Source organism: Scardinius erythrophthalmus, assembly GCF_964197995.2.
Source record: "Scardinius erythrophthalmus genome assembly, chromosome: 5".
Classification (NCBI taxonomy): Eukaryota; Metazoa; Chordata; class Actinopteri; order Cypriniformes; family Leuciscidae; genus Scardinius; species Scardinius erythrophthalmus.
The window spans coordinates 49,049,467-49,065,241 of record NC_138225.1 but is presented as its reverse complement, the minus strand read 5'-3'; the positions used below and the strand labels follow the sequence as shown (position 1 = coordinate 49,065,241).

The 15,775-nt window shown below is 37.0% G+C and overlaps 1 protein-coding gene across 2 annotated transcripts in view; it reads right to left on the bottom strand.

Moving 5' to 3' along the window:
- Positions 1-2,628: 2,628 nt before the first annotated feature.
- The window catches only part of LOC308690687 (serine/threonine-protein kinase PAK 3), a 51,404-nt gene continuing 38,257 nt past the window's right edge, over positions 2,629-15,775 (bottom strand). Inside the window, exons 6-16 of one of the 2 annotated variants that reach the window (XM_081365323.1) lie at positions 15,651-15,713; positions 12,927-13,079; positions 11,489-11,663; positions 10,285-10,348; positions 8,523-8,571; positions 8,324-8,436; positions 7,536-7,653; positions 7,339-7,438; positions 6,465-6,661; positions 5,311-5,448; positions 2,629-3,884 (exon numbers count right to left, since the gene is read on the bottom strand). In XM_081365323.1, coding sequence (XP_081221449.1) covers positions 3,795-3,884; positions 5,311-5,448; positions 6,465-6,661; positions 7,339-7,438; positions 7,536-7,653; positions 8,324-8,436; positions 8,523-8,571; positions 10,285-10,348; positions 11,489-11,663; positions 12,927-13,079; positions 15,651-15,713 — 1,260 coding nt within the window. In that variant the 3' untranslated portion in view covers positions 2,629-3,794. The remainder of the gene's footprint in view (positions 3,885-5,310; positions 5,449-6,464; positions 6,662-7,338; positions 7,439-7,535; positions 7,654-8,323; positions 8,437-8,522; positions 8,572-10,284; positions 10,349-11,488; positions 11,664-12,926; positions 13,080-15,650; positions 15,714-15,775) is intronic. The other variant, XM_081365324.1, reaches the window with a different exon arrangement.

Here is a 15,775-nt window from a genome sequence, read left to right as displayed (position 1 = left end):
GGCACAAGATGCTGCTATCTGTGGGATTTGCACAACCATGTCCATCATCGATTTGATCTGTTGAATTTCTTGGAACCAGGGTGCACAATATTTACAAATACATATCAAAGAGCAGCCTATCGTAAGGTTTTCATTTAAAAAAAGAATAAAACACAACAATGTACATTAAATATCATCCTCAAAATACCTTTTGTAATGCTAACTTATTCAAAGGTTATCGGAGCTGAAGGAAAGTAATTCAGTAATGTCATGCATGAAACTGGTTCCTACGATAAAACGACACTCCCATTTACCTGCTTTGATACTCACTGTAGGTGGGGTTGTGACATCCATCGCGACATACACTGAAGCAGTAGCACTATAGATATTGCTACCCATGCCTTAAGATGTCTATGGTTGTCGCTAACTACTGTTCTATGTCTACTCTAGTACCCATCTGCCTATGGTAGGGTAGTCTAGGTGTAGTATCCTGAATTTTCACAGTGATTTGAAAGACAGACTAAAAGCAGGCTGAGGTTATCCTATCTACGCACAAACATAGCACAACTCTCACACAAACACTCATTTGTAAAGAAAGATACCAAGTTGACATGATCTATCAGACACCTACATCCTCTACAAGGGCGTACACTTAAGACTTCTACTCATGTACTGTATTGAATCCATATTCTTAAACCAAGGGAGAATTAAGATAACCTCAGCAAAAATCAAACATTTTTGACTTGTGACCGTAGTTGAAAAAGGCATCAGAAATAGCACCCCTATTGATGTTTGTTGCAAACCAGAAAGTCTTAAAAACTAGAGCGTCAACAGTTGGGAAGGGGGTTGGATTTACAGACTGTTCTCTTATGCCCCGTTTAGGGTATTAAGATGCATTTTGGTCGATCGGATCACAAGTAGAAGAGGGAGACATTCCTGTCTACATTTGGTGTTTTAATCCGTGTCTTTTGTCCACTTTCAACCACTTCTGTCCTGATTTCTTCGAGGGGGGTCTATGGACTGGTAAATGTATGTTTTTTTTTTCATATGGCCAAAATAAGTTAACACAATTTACATATGAACGCACCGAAGACGACGGAAAAACATACGGAGAGCATCAGCTTTCGTTTCTGCTCTGACAGCCGCAAGATCACGCTGAACGCTGTGAGTGTGTGTAAGAAATCAGGAATGTTGAGAGAACATTGTGCTTGGTACGTTTTAGTCTTCAAACCAAACTTGGGTCTTCAGCCAACAAAGCTTAATATTAGCCATAATATTTACACATTAGGTCAGTAGGCGGAGAATAGGCGTCTTTTGTGGCTGTTTGAACACATTCGACCACATGAGCGTTTCCACTACGAAAGCAATTCGGTCAAATGCGTTTTCGACTACCTCTGGAAGTGGTCGAAAGTGGACAAGCTCAAAACATTTTGGACCCCATTTACACCTATACTTGCCGTTGTCCACATGTGATCCGATCAACCAAAACGCATCTTAATACCAGGTGTAAGCAGGGCCTTATGGACCATTCACACAAGATGCGATCTAGTGTTCACAATGGAATGGAGTAGAACTGTTTGCAACCCACTGTCTTGGGCAGAACATTCTCTACGCAAGTATGCAAACACAGATGCGAATGCTTGGCCAACACATTGCGAATGTACGCTCCCTGTGCATACATACCACGTATATGCTGAATGTTGAATACATACAATACATCATTGTGTTACGGTTGCTTTTATAAACCTCGGTTTTCTAGGCAGTAAAGTTATCTTTAAATATCCTTCATCAAACTGAATGTTATTATTCTAAGTACCTGGCTACATAAGATGCAATTTGCCCAGCAAGATTCTCTTCAAATTGCACTCCTTGTGGCACTGAGAATGCAATGTGTACTCGCTTTATATTATGAACTGCATTCTGACACTGGAACTGGGCTTGCGTAGCTTGAAGTGTCCGCGTAATTGCGTAGAGCTTTGAGCCTTAAAAACATGGAACTCATGTTGCAAGACAAAAGAGCAAAGCCAAAGACTGACGCCAATGTGTGCCGCATGGCCGACAATGAAAAAACAATAACGAGTCTTATGTGAATGGCCCTTCATCATGCAAATATTTTCAGCCAATCACTGCTCTCTGAAAGGTTGTACAGAATGTTTTCGAATAATGTGTGATGAGCAGATGTCAAAACACCAGCATGGATTTCATACTCCATAATGCCCAAGTAGCAGCACATTAGCCTGCTCTACATTTGGCTCCTCATGGCTTGGTTTTCAGCATTTTTCATTTTCTCTTAAAATGCATAGTATAGACCTATATGTTATGGTATTCATGCCTAAATGCTGGGTTCTATGGCAGAAATATTGCACAAGAAAATGCAGTCTGTGAATCCATTCTGAGAGAGTGACAAAAAGAGAGAGAGAGAGAGAGAGAGAGAGAGAGAGAGAGAGAGAGAGAGAGAGAGAGAGAGAGAGAGAGAGAGAGAGAGAGAGAGAGAGAGAGAGAGAGAGAGAGAGAGAGAGAGAGAGAGAGAGAGAGAGAGAGAGAGAGAGAGAGAGAGAGAGAGAGAGAGAGAGAGAGAGAGAGAGAGAGAGAGAGAGATTCTTTGCTTTCTGGCAAAGTCAGGATGCAATTTGCCTTCAAATGATTTTTATCTGTGTTTAATCCAGTAGCAAAGTGGTTTACATATTCAATCTTTGAGTAAATATTTTGAAACATTTCAAGAACATGTCCAGGTTACATTTAACCCCAAAAGAAAATAAAGCCTGTTTTAGGAACCATTAAGATTTATTGAATTGTTAAATTATTTTCATAACAATCAATCAAAGATGAAGTGCGCATTTTTTTAATTAAAGTGCGCATTTTTTTAATTAAAAAAACCTTTCTCTTCGTGTTTAGAATTCTTATTACTATAATGAAAAAATATCCTCATTAATTTGAAGAAAATTTTTTAAGTATTATCATGCTTCTAATTTATGATTTAAATGAATAAAAAAAACATATAGAGTTTATTCAAATGTCTTAATACAAAAATCTTAGTATTAATAGTCCTGAAAATAGGTATAATTTCATTTATGCAGAATTGATCTTCATTTTTGTTCCCCCTTTTTATTTTGGGATGAAATGTGACCTGGACATGTTTTTTGTGAGATTGATCTTTGTTCTTATATATCTCTTGCTCTCAAGCTCTCTCTCTCTCTCTCTCTCTCTCTCTCTCTCTCTAGCACACTGTCGTATGCTCTCTTATTTTGCGCACACACAGTGTAGAAAGGAAATGATTGCTGTGGAAAGCTGTGGTAGACAGTCATGCAGATGTCTTGAGGAGATCCCGAGATTTGGAGGTACACTTCTTCAGGCACAGGAAAAACTCTGTAAAACCCAAAGAAGGTTGCTTGTAATCCAAGACAGTACAGAATAGATTAAATAAGAGATTGGATGATTTTAAAGGTCTACTGTAATCCATATCATCTTTCATTTCAGAGAGAAGGAACACAGGAGTTGTTTTTCAGTTTGTCTCCTTTCCAGATGTGTAGAGGTGAACACACACTGATGGACTGGTGCAGCAGTTCCATACATCACAACGTGTGTGTGAGGGCAGGCAGCAGGGGACAATCCCATCCCAAAGGCCTTGAATTGCTGTCAATCACCCTTATAAGGGTAAGTGCATGTGCAAGCATGTGCTTGTGTTATTGTTTGTGTCCAGATTCAGATATTGTGTAATTGTGCTATGACACATAAACACACTGTACCTGCACTCTGTGCATATGAATGTGTATGTATGTGTGTGTGTGTGTGTGTGGGTGGGTAGGGGGAAGATCCTAGCGGCTGCTATTCTTGATGGCTTCCTTGGCAGCTACAATCAGCGGACTCAAACTGGAGAGTGGTTTGGCAAGCTTCAGGAACGAGTGCTGTAAAGAGAAAGAATACATTTAGAAAACTTCACTTTTTATATCCATTTTGGTCTATATGTATTCCTTTAAAACCATGACATTACAGTAGTCAACATTTGAAGTCGATAAAAAAAGTTCATCAAAGTTGTCCTAAGACAAAAACGGGTATTGTTCAAAATTCATGTATAACTTTGATGAAAGGTTTTGATCCACTTCAAATGTTGACTATTGTAGTTGCGTTTCTAATAGAGTATTGTAGATGTATTAAGTACATTTGCAAGTGTCTACTGCCAAAGCAGCAGCATGCTCTTCTGAGGTTTTAGCTTTAGCCCAAGACTCTGAAAATGGTTGAAAACCAAATTCCGATGCAATGACAAATTGCTAACTCCCATGACTACACCAAAATGAGCTAATCATTGAAGTTCAAAACCCGCACACACTGGAGCCTCAACGGGGCCAGAATGGCATCCATGCACTTCAAGGAGCCAAGGCCAGTCCGAATGGAAGAACCAAAAATGGATAAGCTTTGCCCCCAAAGCAAACCTAAGGAAATGCCTGTCTCTCTGGATGATCTAAATATGAAAATATGCAACCTTCAGATTGATCGTAGCAAACAGATCTTGGGTTCAAACTTGAGACATCCCAATTGTTAGCTAGCAGCGCCAAGTCAGTAGCTCACCTGAGCTCTTTAACTACCTCATCAGGTAAACCAGAACCCTCATCCATCTCCTTCAAAGTGTAAGCTTGATAAGCCACCATAGTATGCAAAGCCGCACACGTCTGACTGGATGCCATATAGGATTTTCTGATCAGAGCAGATGTGACTCTACACAGCTTTTCTAGCAGCAAAGGCCAGGACATCCGAGTGGGAGCTGAGGTTTGCCAGAGATCAGTCGCTTCTCTTCAAACACCAGCATCTCCACATGCCACTGTTTCGCCAGTCTAAAGCAGCTAGATTAGTAGCCAAAACACTGCAAACACTCATCCAGCTTAGATTGAGCCTGAGGCTGGGCTGATTCCTCCCAATCCAGCTATTTTATCTATTGCATCTTTTAAGGATCTCTGAGAATTGCATTAAAAAAAGACCACATCTGTATATGTGCTTTGTTATTGTATACTTATTATATGTGTTCCCAAATTATTCCTTTAATAGTGCATTTTGTTGGAATCAGTGGAAAGAAACACTAAACAACCACTGCTAACAGTCACACCTGCTAAAATTCACCAGTCTTATATAAGGACTTTGGCTGACGATGTTGGTGTTTTCTGCTTGTCAGTTGAAATTTTAGTGTAGACAATGGGGTTATAGGAACAACTATTTCTATATACCTATTAAGGTGCTAATATAGAGCAGTATGAAATAAAGTATAATGTACATAATGTGTACTAATGTAGTTAAAAAACTATATTACTTAATACAGATGTCTGAAGCATAGTTTGTTACCTGCAGCAATTCTTTTGCTGACCCTCTCCGGTCTACATCCATCTCAAGACAGCGGTTCAGGAAGTCTCGAAACACTGAGGATAGCCGTTCAGGATTTTGTAGCTCTGGAGTTCCATTGGTTGCAATTAAATACAGGGCCTACCACAAGGGAAAAACATTAATGTAGTGGAACAATTCTAGAAAAGTCTGCATATCCAATCCAAGTTACAATTCAGACATTAAATGTAATTTCTCCCAATTTTCTATTATGCTTTTTCGAATATTTCCATCCATGTCGTGTGTAATACAGCTGTTTGTGAATGTAAAAGGTCTGCAAAGTTTTAAAGATCAAAGTGCATGACAAATAAAGTTATTGTCTCCTAAAAGTAAGAATCAAATCTGAACTGCTGAAACGAGTTGTAAGTAATTCCAGTCTCGCTTCCTTAACATCTACATAGGATTGTAATAAATATACTGTACATAATGCCAGCCTATGGCCTTTATTGGCCGCCCGTGAACAACGTCTACTTATTACTTTGACCCGCCTTCAAACACTAGTTGTAGCTAAGAAAACAACATATTGTAGTAACATGTTGAGAAGATGCTGTTTTTTGCGGTCCACTTTGCATGCACTTCCAAAGGATGAGGACTCACACTGGATATTGATACAGTGAAACTGACACCATTGTTTCTGTCCTCATCACTGTATATACAAGTGCTGAGGCAGCTAAAATTCAGATATGGTAATGGACGTTTCGTTTCTGACAAGTACTCTATGCGGTAGACCAATCAGAGCAGAGAAAGCTCTGAGAAAAGAGCGGTTTAGAGAGACTGAATCTTTGATTGAAGCGTTTCAGACACTGTAAGAAAAGAAGTGATGCTGCAATGTATATTATGAGAAAATGTGAGTGTTTTTTGACCTTGGATGCATGTAAACCTATTGTAGGAAACCTTTAAAACAAAATTAGGAACTTTTAAAATAGCATAATAGGGGCACTTTAAATGTTTTACTCATTTTTGTTACCAGCTAAGATGCTTTACACTTAGACCAACCTCAACACAGTTAACTACTGTACTTCAGATTGTTTTAGGAAATTCCTGCGTTTAGGATTAGTTGGCATTTTTTTTAAAGAACATTTATAATGTGTCTTTTAAAAAGCTCAGTAAGGTCTTACCCTGAGTGGGTTCTCATTCAGGTATGGCGGTTCTCCCTCCACCATTTCAATAGCCATGATGCCCAGGGACCAGATGTCCACTTTAGGGCCATAGGCCTTCCGGGTTACGACCTCTGGGGCCATCCAGTAGGGTGTACCCACCATAGTGCTACGCTTGTTCTGCTCAGGTGTGATCTGAGCACAAAACCCGAAATCCGCTTTAGAAAGAAAGAGAGAGGGGGTTAAGATGTTGATCTTGATGCATAACAAGAAATTACATTAACATTTCTGAAGAATTTGTGTGTTCACACTTGGAATGTTTGGTTAGATTAAAACGAAACCCTAGTGCGATTGCTCTGTTAGTGCGGTTCATTTGAATAAGTGTGAACATTGCCATCCGAACCCTGGTGTGCACCAAACAAGTGGACCAATACCGCTGAAAGATATGTCTTGGTTTGCTTCCAAATGAACTCTGGTTTGGTTTGAATGAAATATGAACGCAACACGAATTATAAAAAGGACAGAATGCTTAAGCATACCTGTTTTTTCTCGTCACAGTCGCGATGTTGCCCATTACCATTCAGAACCGCGTCTCCTCACAGCAGATCTTCATTTTAGTGTGTGACGGAGGGATTCCTGACGCTGTTTTGACTCCATTACACATTTTATAATCTCTTCATGAGTTCTCAGCTGGTCAAAACACCATCATATGTAGGCTATATGCACAGACAACGAGCGCATTTAGCACATATCGCTATGCCTTTAGGTTCGGTGTTAAAACGGCAATGTGAATGCTAAGCGAACCGGGACTTAATGCTTTTTTTGGTCTGGACCAAGCGAACTGCACTATAAATGTGAACACACCTAAAAAAGTTTTTTTTTGTGCATAACTTACTGAGTTTCACAGAACCATCCATGCCCAGCAGAATGTTGTCACTCTTGATGTCTCTATGAATCACCTGATTAGAATGGAGGAAGTCCAGAGCCTGTAGACACTGCAAAGATAAATACAGAGTAAGATCAGATCTTCATAGTAATTCAGAGACTGTAGGCGGTAAATAAGCAGTGTAATTTGAGTGTATTGAGTGTTACCTCTCTGCACACTGCAGCAATCTGTCCCTCATCCATGCAGGTCTCGGTTACCACATCAGTTAGAGAACCACCGGCCAAATACTCCATCACCACCCACAACTCATCTCCTACAAGATAACTGAGACAGAAAGATGAAACTATTTATATTACAGGCACCAACCTGACCACTGAATGAGAAGTAAGATGATAGTAACACAGTACCTGCATTTAAGGTTTAGTACATCTTTATAGGTAGTTTTCAGTATTTCAGGTTGGACAAAAAGTTGCAAGTTTTTAATGGCATTTACAACTATTCATATAGCAGATGCTTTTATCCAAAAATACAAAAATGTGAATACTACAAGCAGAAACATTAAATCCAAGGGAGAAAACTATTCATAACAAATATTTAGAAAAAAATTGTTAAAAATGACATTAACATTATGGCTATCGATATAATTAAATAACCAATATTAATCAAATTTTTGCCATTGTCATAATTAATTTCATATTTTGCCTCTAAATATATATTTTTGTCATTTGTAGTCCATTTTCTTATATTCATTCATTTTCTCTTTTCAGGAAAGAAAAGAAAACAATAATGTAAATAATATGTAAAAAATTCACATAAATAATAGCAAATTGCTAATAATTTCATAGTAATAAAAACAACTATTGTCACAATGTATTTGAGAATGCTTCCATAAACAATTTACACAGACATGTTCTGTTAATGAATAAAGGCAAAGTCTTTAAAATAATTGCATTAATTGAACTCAGTTAATATATACTACTATTGAAGGTTGTACCTGTCCAGGTAGTTGACTATATTGGGGTTTTTGTTTTCCCTCATCACGAGAATCTCGTTAATAATGAGCTCTTTCTTTGGCTGCTGTTGTAGATTCATCTGTTTAATGGCCACCTGAACAAAGTAAAAGGGAGAGAGGTCAGCAAAGAGCAGAAGGCAATGTGGAGGCTTTCTTCAGATCGAAACGTAATCTGGTTTACCTCTTGTCCTGTGGCAATGTCAATAGCTGTGTATACTGTCCCAGATGCCCTTAAAACACACAGAGGAGAAGCAGGTTAAAACTTTTCTATACTGTAGTGACTTAGTATGGACTCATCCATTATTCAGTGCCCAATAGAGGGCAGCTCTGGATTTCTTAATGCCCCTAGAGATCACCTCTCAAGAAATATGTACATGTATATGGGTTGGTAGTTGACATGTCCTGCTGTGTGATATGCTAAACAACATTTTTCTAATTTAGCTTTAATGACCTCACATGGCTTGGAAGACTACATTTGTGTTTTTACAAATGCATGTCACACTCACAACACAGGACAATTTAAAATGAACTAATCAAGGCAATAAATAAAGAAAAATAGTTGATGATGGTTGAGCAGTCTTAACCTAAAATATACATTTTCCCTTATACATTCATATACATTTGACATATTAATGGACATGTTATATGTACATCATATCCATAAAAAATGTAAATTAAACATTTAAATAATATAATATAATATAATATAATATAATATAATATAATATAATATAATATAATATAATATAATATAATATAATATAAAATAAAATAAAATAAAATAATATAAAATAAAATAAAATAAAATAAAATAAAATAAAAAGGCTTATTTTGATTATCAGCTCATTGGCAGTGAAATAAAATATAAGGTAGTGGTAATATAATTGTGAGTGATGGTATTAGCAGTTGCTGTGTGGAGATTTAAACAAATCCAACACAAATTTACAGGGATATAAAATATCTAACCTTTGACCTCTACACCCACAATCATAATACTGGGGTATTTACACAAGGCTGAAAAAAATGTGATGCATGAAGATCAACATAATCTTACCAGTGTCATCAGTGTGTAATTCCCCACTATCTAATACACACATTTAAGAGTAATACATACATGTGTAAGCTTGAAGAAGCTGCTGCTCTACTTGATATATGAGGCTGTTTATCTCCTTTGTCAATCCATGAACACACATCTTTTCTCTCTTTCTAGGGCACCAGGCCACAGATTATTATCAGGGTGCATAAATAATAGAGCAAGGGTGCAACTGGATCAGGTGCATTCAGGGTAAAGCCACATTGAAACACCCTTGGACTGATCCTGGAGCAGTATTTGCTGCTCAGAATACAGGGACTGCCAGCAACTGACAAGAATATGTACAGGTCTGACATCATTTATGCACGAGCACAAGGTTAAAATAGAAATATTAACCAATTTATGTGTTTAATTGAATTAATGTACTATGCAATAACTTAGAAAATAATGTATAATAAAAAAAAATAAAAAAAATAAAAAGTTAAAAAAGAAAATAAATGTAAAAAAAAAAAATATATATTAACCCACTCAAATTAACTCACCCTCATGCAAAGATGAATGATTTTAGAACATCTGGAAAACAGTATAAGAGTCATATGGGCTACTTTTTTTGGTAATTTTATGGCACTTTTTTGAAAACATTTGAAAACAGCCTTGCTTTGAGAGGAGGTCAGCTGATAACCTCAAAACACACTCCCTCTCTTTGGCCTGTAGTCATGTCTGAATTAAATTTTCATTTGCTCACTTTATTCTTGACTTCTTAAACCTGATATCCAACCCCTCCTATCCTTTCTTCTCTGTTGAACCAGTCATGATCTCATATCCATGTCTTTGAAATATGAAATGAGAGGTGTGGTGTGTGACTTTGGGTGGGTATGTGTACATAGATGATGACTGTGTATAAACATACCCTTGGCCTATTTTCTCAAAACGTGTATATTTCTTCTTGGGATCACCAACACTAACAATACTTCCTGGAAGAAAGAGGAGAACCTTGTAAGACTATATGCACACAGAAGCAAATGCATACAAACAAAGCTTTTGGACAGGTAACTGCTGAAGAGAGATGGATGATGAGTTTGGTTAACAATATAAATAATTGTTAATGATGGTCAGATACATAGACATAGATCTGTGTGAGTGTGTCTGTTGGGAGTACTGTTGGCAGAGTAAGAACAGTAATCTCTGTCTGTTATAAAAACTATAATCTCTGTTTTAGTGCTTAGTGCTGTCAGTAATCTGGATCACATGTGTAGAGTCAAACGGGAAAAAGACAATGATTCAAAGAGTGCACATAAAAGAGACCAGATCTGCATTCCTAATCAAAAATTCTAAATAAATGTGCATAAGATACGTATAGGAATTTTATCCGAATTTGGAACCGACTCCAAAGGATCCTAATGATATCGAATATCGAATGATCATCTTGGGAATACAGACATTCCTATTAGGATCCAGTAAGGTTTCAAATTATAAATGAAATTCCTAAATGTACACATTCCTTTAGGATTCTCAATAGGGTATTATTCAAAAATGTCTTATTTGCCATTGGAGAAGAACCTTTAAAAATGGGAACCTTTAAAGCAACTTGACAATTATGTATTAAGTATTGTGGCTGAAACAATATTACAACACAGTTCTGTCATTCATGAATTATGTCTCCATTCCATATCATACCACATCAATGAACTGACAATGAAGTATCAGTTCATAGAAATATTATTACTAATACTTTTTGGAAATCTGAGTAGATGTATACCTTTTTAAAGGCTAAAGTTGCGGTTATGCTTTATTTCGATGGTCCACTTTAGAGATTCTACTAACTATGAGTAACTTTGCAACTACATGTCAACTAACACTCATTCAAGTATAAGTAGACTATAGTAGACTGTTAGGGTTAGGTGTTAGGGTTCGGGTTAGTAGAATAAGCTGACATGTAGTTGTAAAGTTACCTATAGCTAGTAAAATGCCTAAAGTGGACCATTGAAATAAAGTTACTGGTGCTCTTGAACCAAATATTTCAATAGTGTCTATTTCAATAGTTATTACAGTAAAAATAAATAATATTCTACCACCACATGCACAGCTAAAAATCAACACTCTTGACCACATACTGAGTTTTTCCAGTATTTCCTCATCTGTCATCTTGGATTTCTTCCTTTGTCGGTCAGTGTGACGGTACAGCGTACTAGACGTGTTCTCCGGCTGGACTTGTGACTCTGGAGGGGTCGTGACCTCTTTGACAGAAGCAGGAGGTGCAACTGGCTCAATAACAGAGCGTGTGAAGATCTACAAAAAATACAGTGATAGAGTAAATGCATAGAAATACATAGCAGAGAGAAACAGACAGGGATGAAAGGAGATATAATACATTTCTTGATTGTTTCTCATAGACAAAAATATTAAATATAGATCAAATAGAGACTTTAAGGGTGTGTTCACACTTGTAGTTAGTTTCTCTTGGTTCTTTTGGCCCAGAACAAAAAAAGAAAAATTATACAATTAGTTCTGGTTTGCTGAGTGTTCACACTGTTATTTTTAAAGTCACCTAAACCGGAAGTTGCGACCGAATTTACTTCAGTATTGTGACGTAATACTGAGAAATTAAGTGTAATTTCACTTAAATGGCATAGAAAATGACCTATGAATTGTCATTTAAGTGAAATTACTGAAATTAAATATACAAGCTTGATAAAAATGATCATTCTAGAAGAAATTTTCAGTTGGCACTTAGAGGCTTTTGCATCTGAACTCTTCATTTTCAGAATTTGCTCAAAGATTACAAAGACAAAAAAAAAAAAAAACTTTGTGAATCAACTTGCATTAATTGTTCACCAAAAGACTAATTATATGCACAAACAAGAAAATATCGACGCATGATGTATATTTTGCGACAGAACTTACCGAACATGCAAGACATTGCTGTGTGCTAAATGCACTCATTGTAATTGTGTACATACAGGGGTATTTTTACCAGCTAAAAACACGTGATGAGCTCATAAAATGTGTTAAGGATTCAAAATAGCACCAGGAATTCCTCCGTTACACACACACAAGTGAAGATCAGCTGCAAGGAGACGCTGTTCTGACGGTTACTGAACTGTAAAGGGCTAAGTAGCTCCTATAATGAGAAGAACCATGTATCCTTGAGCATTCTGTCCTTTTAAGGGTCGCATCTTGTGTCACATCCTGTTTTTGGTTCGTTTAGATGTCTTTAGTGCAGTTTAAATATGAATGTAACACAGACCAGAGTTCGTTTAGAAGCGGACCAGGACCCCATGCAAATGTGGCTCTCGGTCCATTTGTTTGGCGCACACCAGTGTTCTGATGGTAGTGTTCACACTTATTCAAATGAACCGCACTAACAGAGCAATCTCACGAGAGTTCGTCTTAATTGAACCAAACCTGCCAAATGTGAACACAGCCTAAGTCTCCCGCTTCTCAGATTTTTCTCCTGAGAAAGTACCTTAGAAGTCTGACATCTCACTCTAGAACGTTTTTGTTCATAATGTATTATATATCTAATCTACAAAATAAACATGCTGTACTAACAGATTTGGTGTGCTCAGGCCGTGGAGCGATGATGGGTGGAACCTCATCCTCATCCTCCTCCTCTTCTTCTTCCTCTTCATCCTCCTCTTCCTCGTCTTCTTCTTCAGACACCGGAGGTGCAATAGGAGGTTCAGAAGTTGTCTTAGCCCCTTGCTGCGCTCCCACACAGACACACACATGAGCAGAGTGCAAACATTGTTGAGCACTTGATCCACAATCAATAAAAATCACAAATTCATCCATGTACTGCTCATTTGTAGCCTTCATAACTAGCACATTTAAACAGGACCACAATGCTCTACATATATAATTCAAGCTGTCATGGTTAGGCCTGTAATGCTTTGTTTCAGTCATTTCAACCTCTAGAGGGCGACATCATAAACACAGTAGACCTGAGTAAACTGAGGCTATTCCAGTTCATGGCTATGTCTGGAATGGGATACTAGTTTATACTAGTAAATACTGTCCATTTTAAAAATAGAAAATTAAACATTAGAGATTACTACACACTAACTGTTTCAAACAATAGTATTCTACATTGTTGCACCGTTTCAATTTGTCCAGTTATTGTTATATTTCTTAATACATTTTAGGTTAATTTGTTTGTCTGATCAAATAATGAGTCAAAACTGCTGCAACTACTTCTGGTTCATTCATCACACATTAAAAAAAGCAAATTGCATTGTGCATACAGTACCCAGCGCAGTGCGTTTAATTGCATTCTCCACATTTTGCAAACGTAGGAGGCCATCTGTGTTTTTTACATTTTTATACTATGAACAGTATACATACGTTGCAGCACAAGCAAGAATGTATGCATGCTAAGTATACTAATCCTTATGCTAGTTTGCTAATGTCCATTCATGTGTGTTTCAATTTTCTGACAAGACTTGGCTAAAGGACTCATTATACTGTCATTGCTGTGCTACGTTCGATTGGTATGTGTATCTGGATTAGGGTGCAACAGTTCAAAAATACATAAATATTATGTATAGTTCATAAATACGCCATAGACACTTTACAAAGTCAGCTGAGACAAAGAGCACTAAATTATTAAAAGCATTATCATAATGGAATGGATACTCGCAGGACCAGTGAAAACCCAAAGATTTACTATTATTTACTATCAAACATAGCAAAATCTAACTCATTTAGTACAAACATACATATCGACAACACAAGTGAGGTTTGGGATCAGCAAACTTTAAAAGCCAGCTGCGGTGTTGTGATGATTAAATTATGAAAGGATTTTTAAAAGAAGCTTTGGCTTGAGAAAATAACTATACTCTTAAAAATAAAGGTTCCCAAAGGGGGTCTTCGTAGCAATAGAAGAACCATTTTGGGTTCCCTAAAGAACTTTTCAGTGAACAGTTCTTAAAAGAACCCTTTTTTCTTAGCGAGAACAACATTTTAAAAATCTAAAGTATGTTTTCCACTAAAAAAAAGAACCATTTGTGCAATGGAAAAGTACAATGGATGTTCTTCATGGAACCATCAATGCCAATTAAGAACCTTCATTTTTAAGTGTACAATCTGAACTTTCAATTCAGAGCACTTGTTTTGTCAAAATGCATGGTAATTAAAACAGCTGAAACTGAAAACATAACATACTACTTCCTAAAGAGTAAGCATTAAACAAACCCATATGCTCTACAAGGTGAATCTGAATTAAAACAGCAGCCTTATTTGTGTAAAGGTCACACTTACAGGATTAAGCATAACATGCATTTTCATATTTGTCTCCGCCAATTAGAAACTGGAATTTGGGCCATAAAAAAAGTAAATAATAAAAAAAAAAATTCTAAACCTGAAATACAAGGAAGAGATTCCAGAAGCATCCAGCACCTGTTGGTATGAGATGGATGGCGAAAGATAAAAAGACACACATACACATACTTGCATGCATGTGACGCTGTTGTTGTATGTTTTCATGGTTAACTGCACTTTAGGGAGTATTTAATAAGGCAAGCAGCAATTATTTTACAGCTAGCAAGCACATCTAAATGGAGCACTTGAGTATAAATCAGAGAAATTAAATATCAGAGGGGAAAAAATAAGAACGATATCAAATTTACCTAAATTGACATTAAGGTCCCTAAATTTATTTCTCTTTAAAACCCCAAGAAATAAAAAAGGAGAATTCCTAAAAAGTTGACAAATATATTTTAAAAATGAACTCAAGAAACTCCTGCTTGCCAAGCAATAGCAAGTAGCAGTCATGCCTTGATAGCAACCCTCAGGCCTAGATAGAAACACTGATGAATTTCACTTAATACATTACATAGAATTTCATTTAATACAGGGAAAAATTATTTCATGGGGTCTTTGTTAATATGTTGGTGTATTATGGACTAGCTTTGTTGTGCATCCAACCTAAGTTTCATTCTCATTTTAGATGAGAAATAAAACATTGTGTTAGAGATATGACTGAGATTAGCTCAGGCAAGCCTTGAGTTTCCAGTGAGATCTAGAAATTTGTTTGCAGTGTGCAGCATTTTTTTTTTTCATGTCACTGCAGTGAGTAAAGTTCAGACTACAAAAACTACCTTGTGGAAAACCACAGATTTGGGCTGTTGGGTCACGGCTAGCTTGTGTACAGTAATGTGTTTAGATATCAAATGCCCAAATATTGTGTCTTTGACTCATGGCTGCACAGTAGAGGCATTAGCTTTGCCAAATGATGCAGCTTCCTTAGTGCCGTACAGTATAAAGGTGAAGTGTTACCTTGTCAAAAAACGCGCTGCAGGTTCTAAGGCTGACAGGTGGCCCGGAAGACAGGAGGCGGTTCTGAATGATGATAAGGTTGAGAACGGGAGGATATTTTACTTGACACAAAAAAACCCCACAAA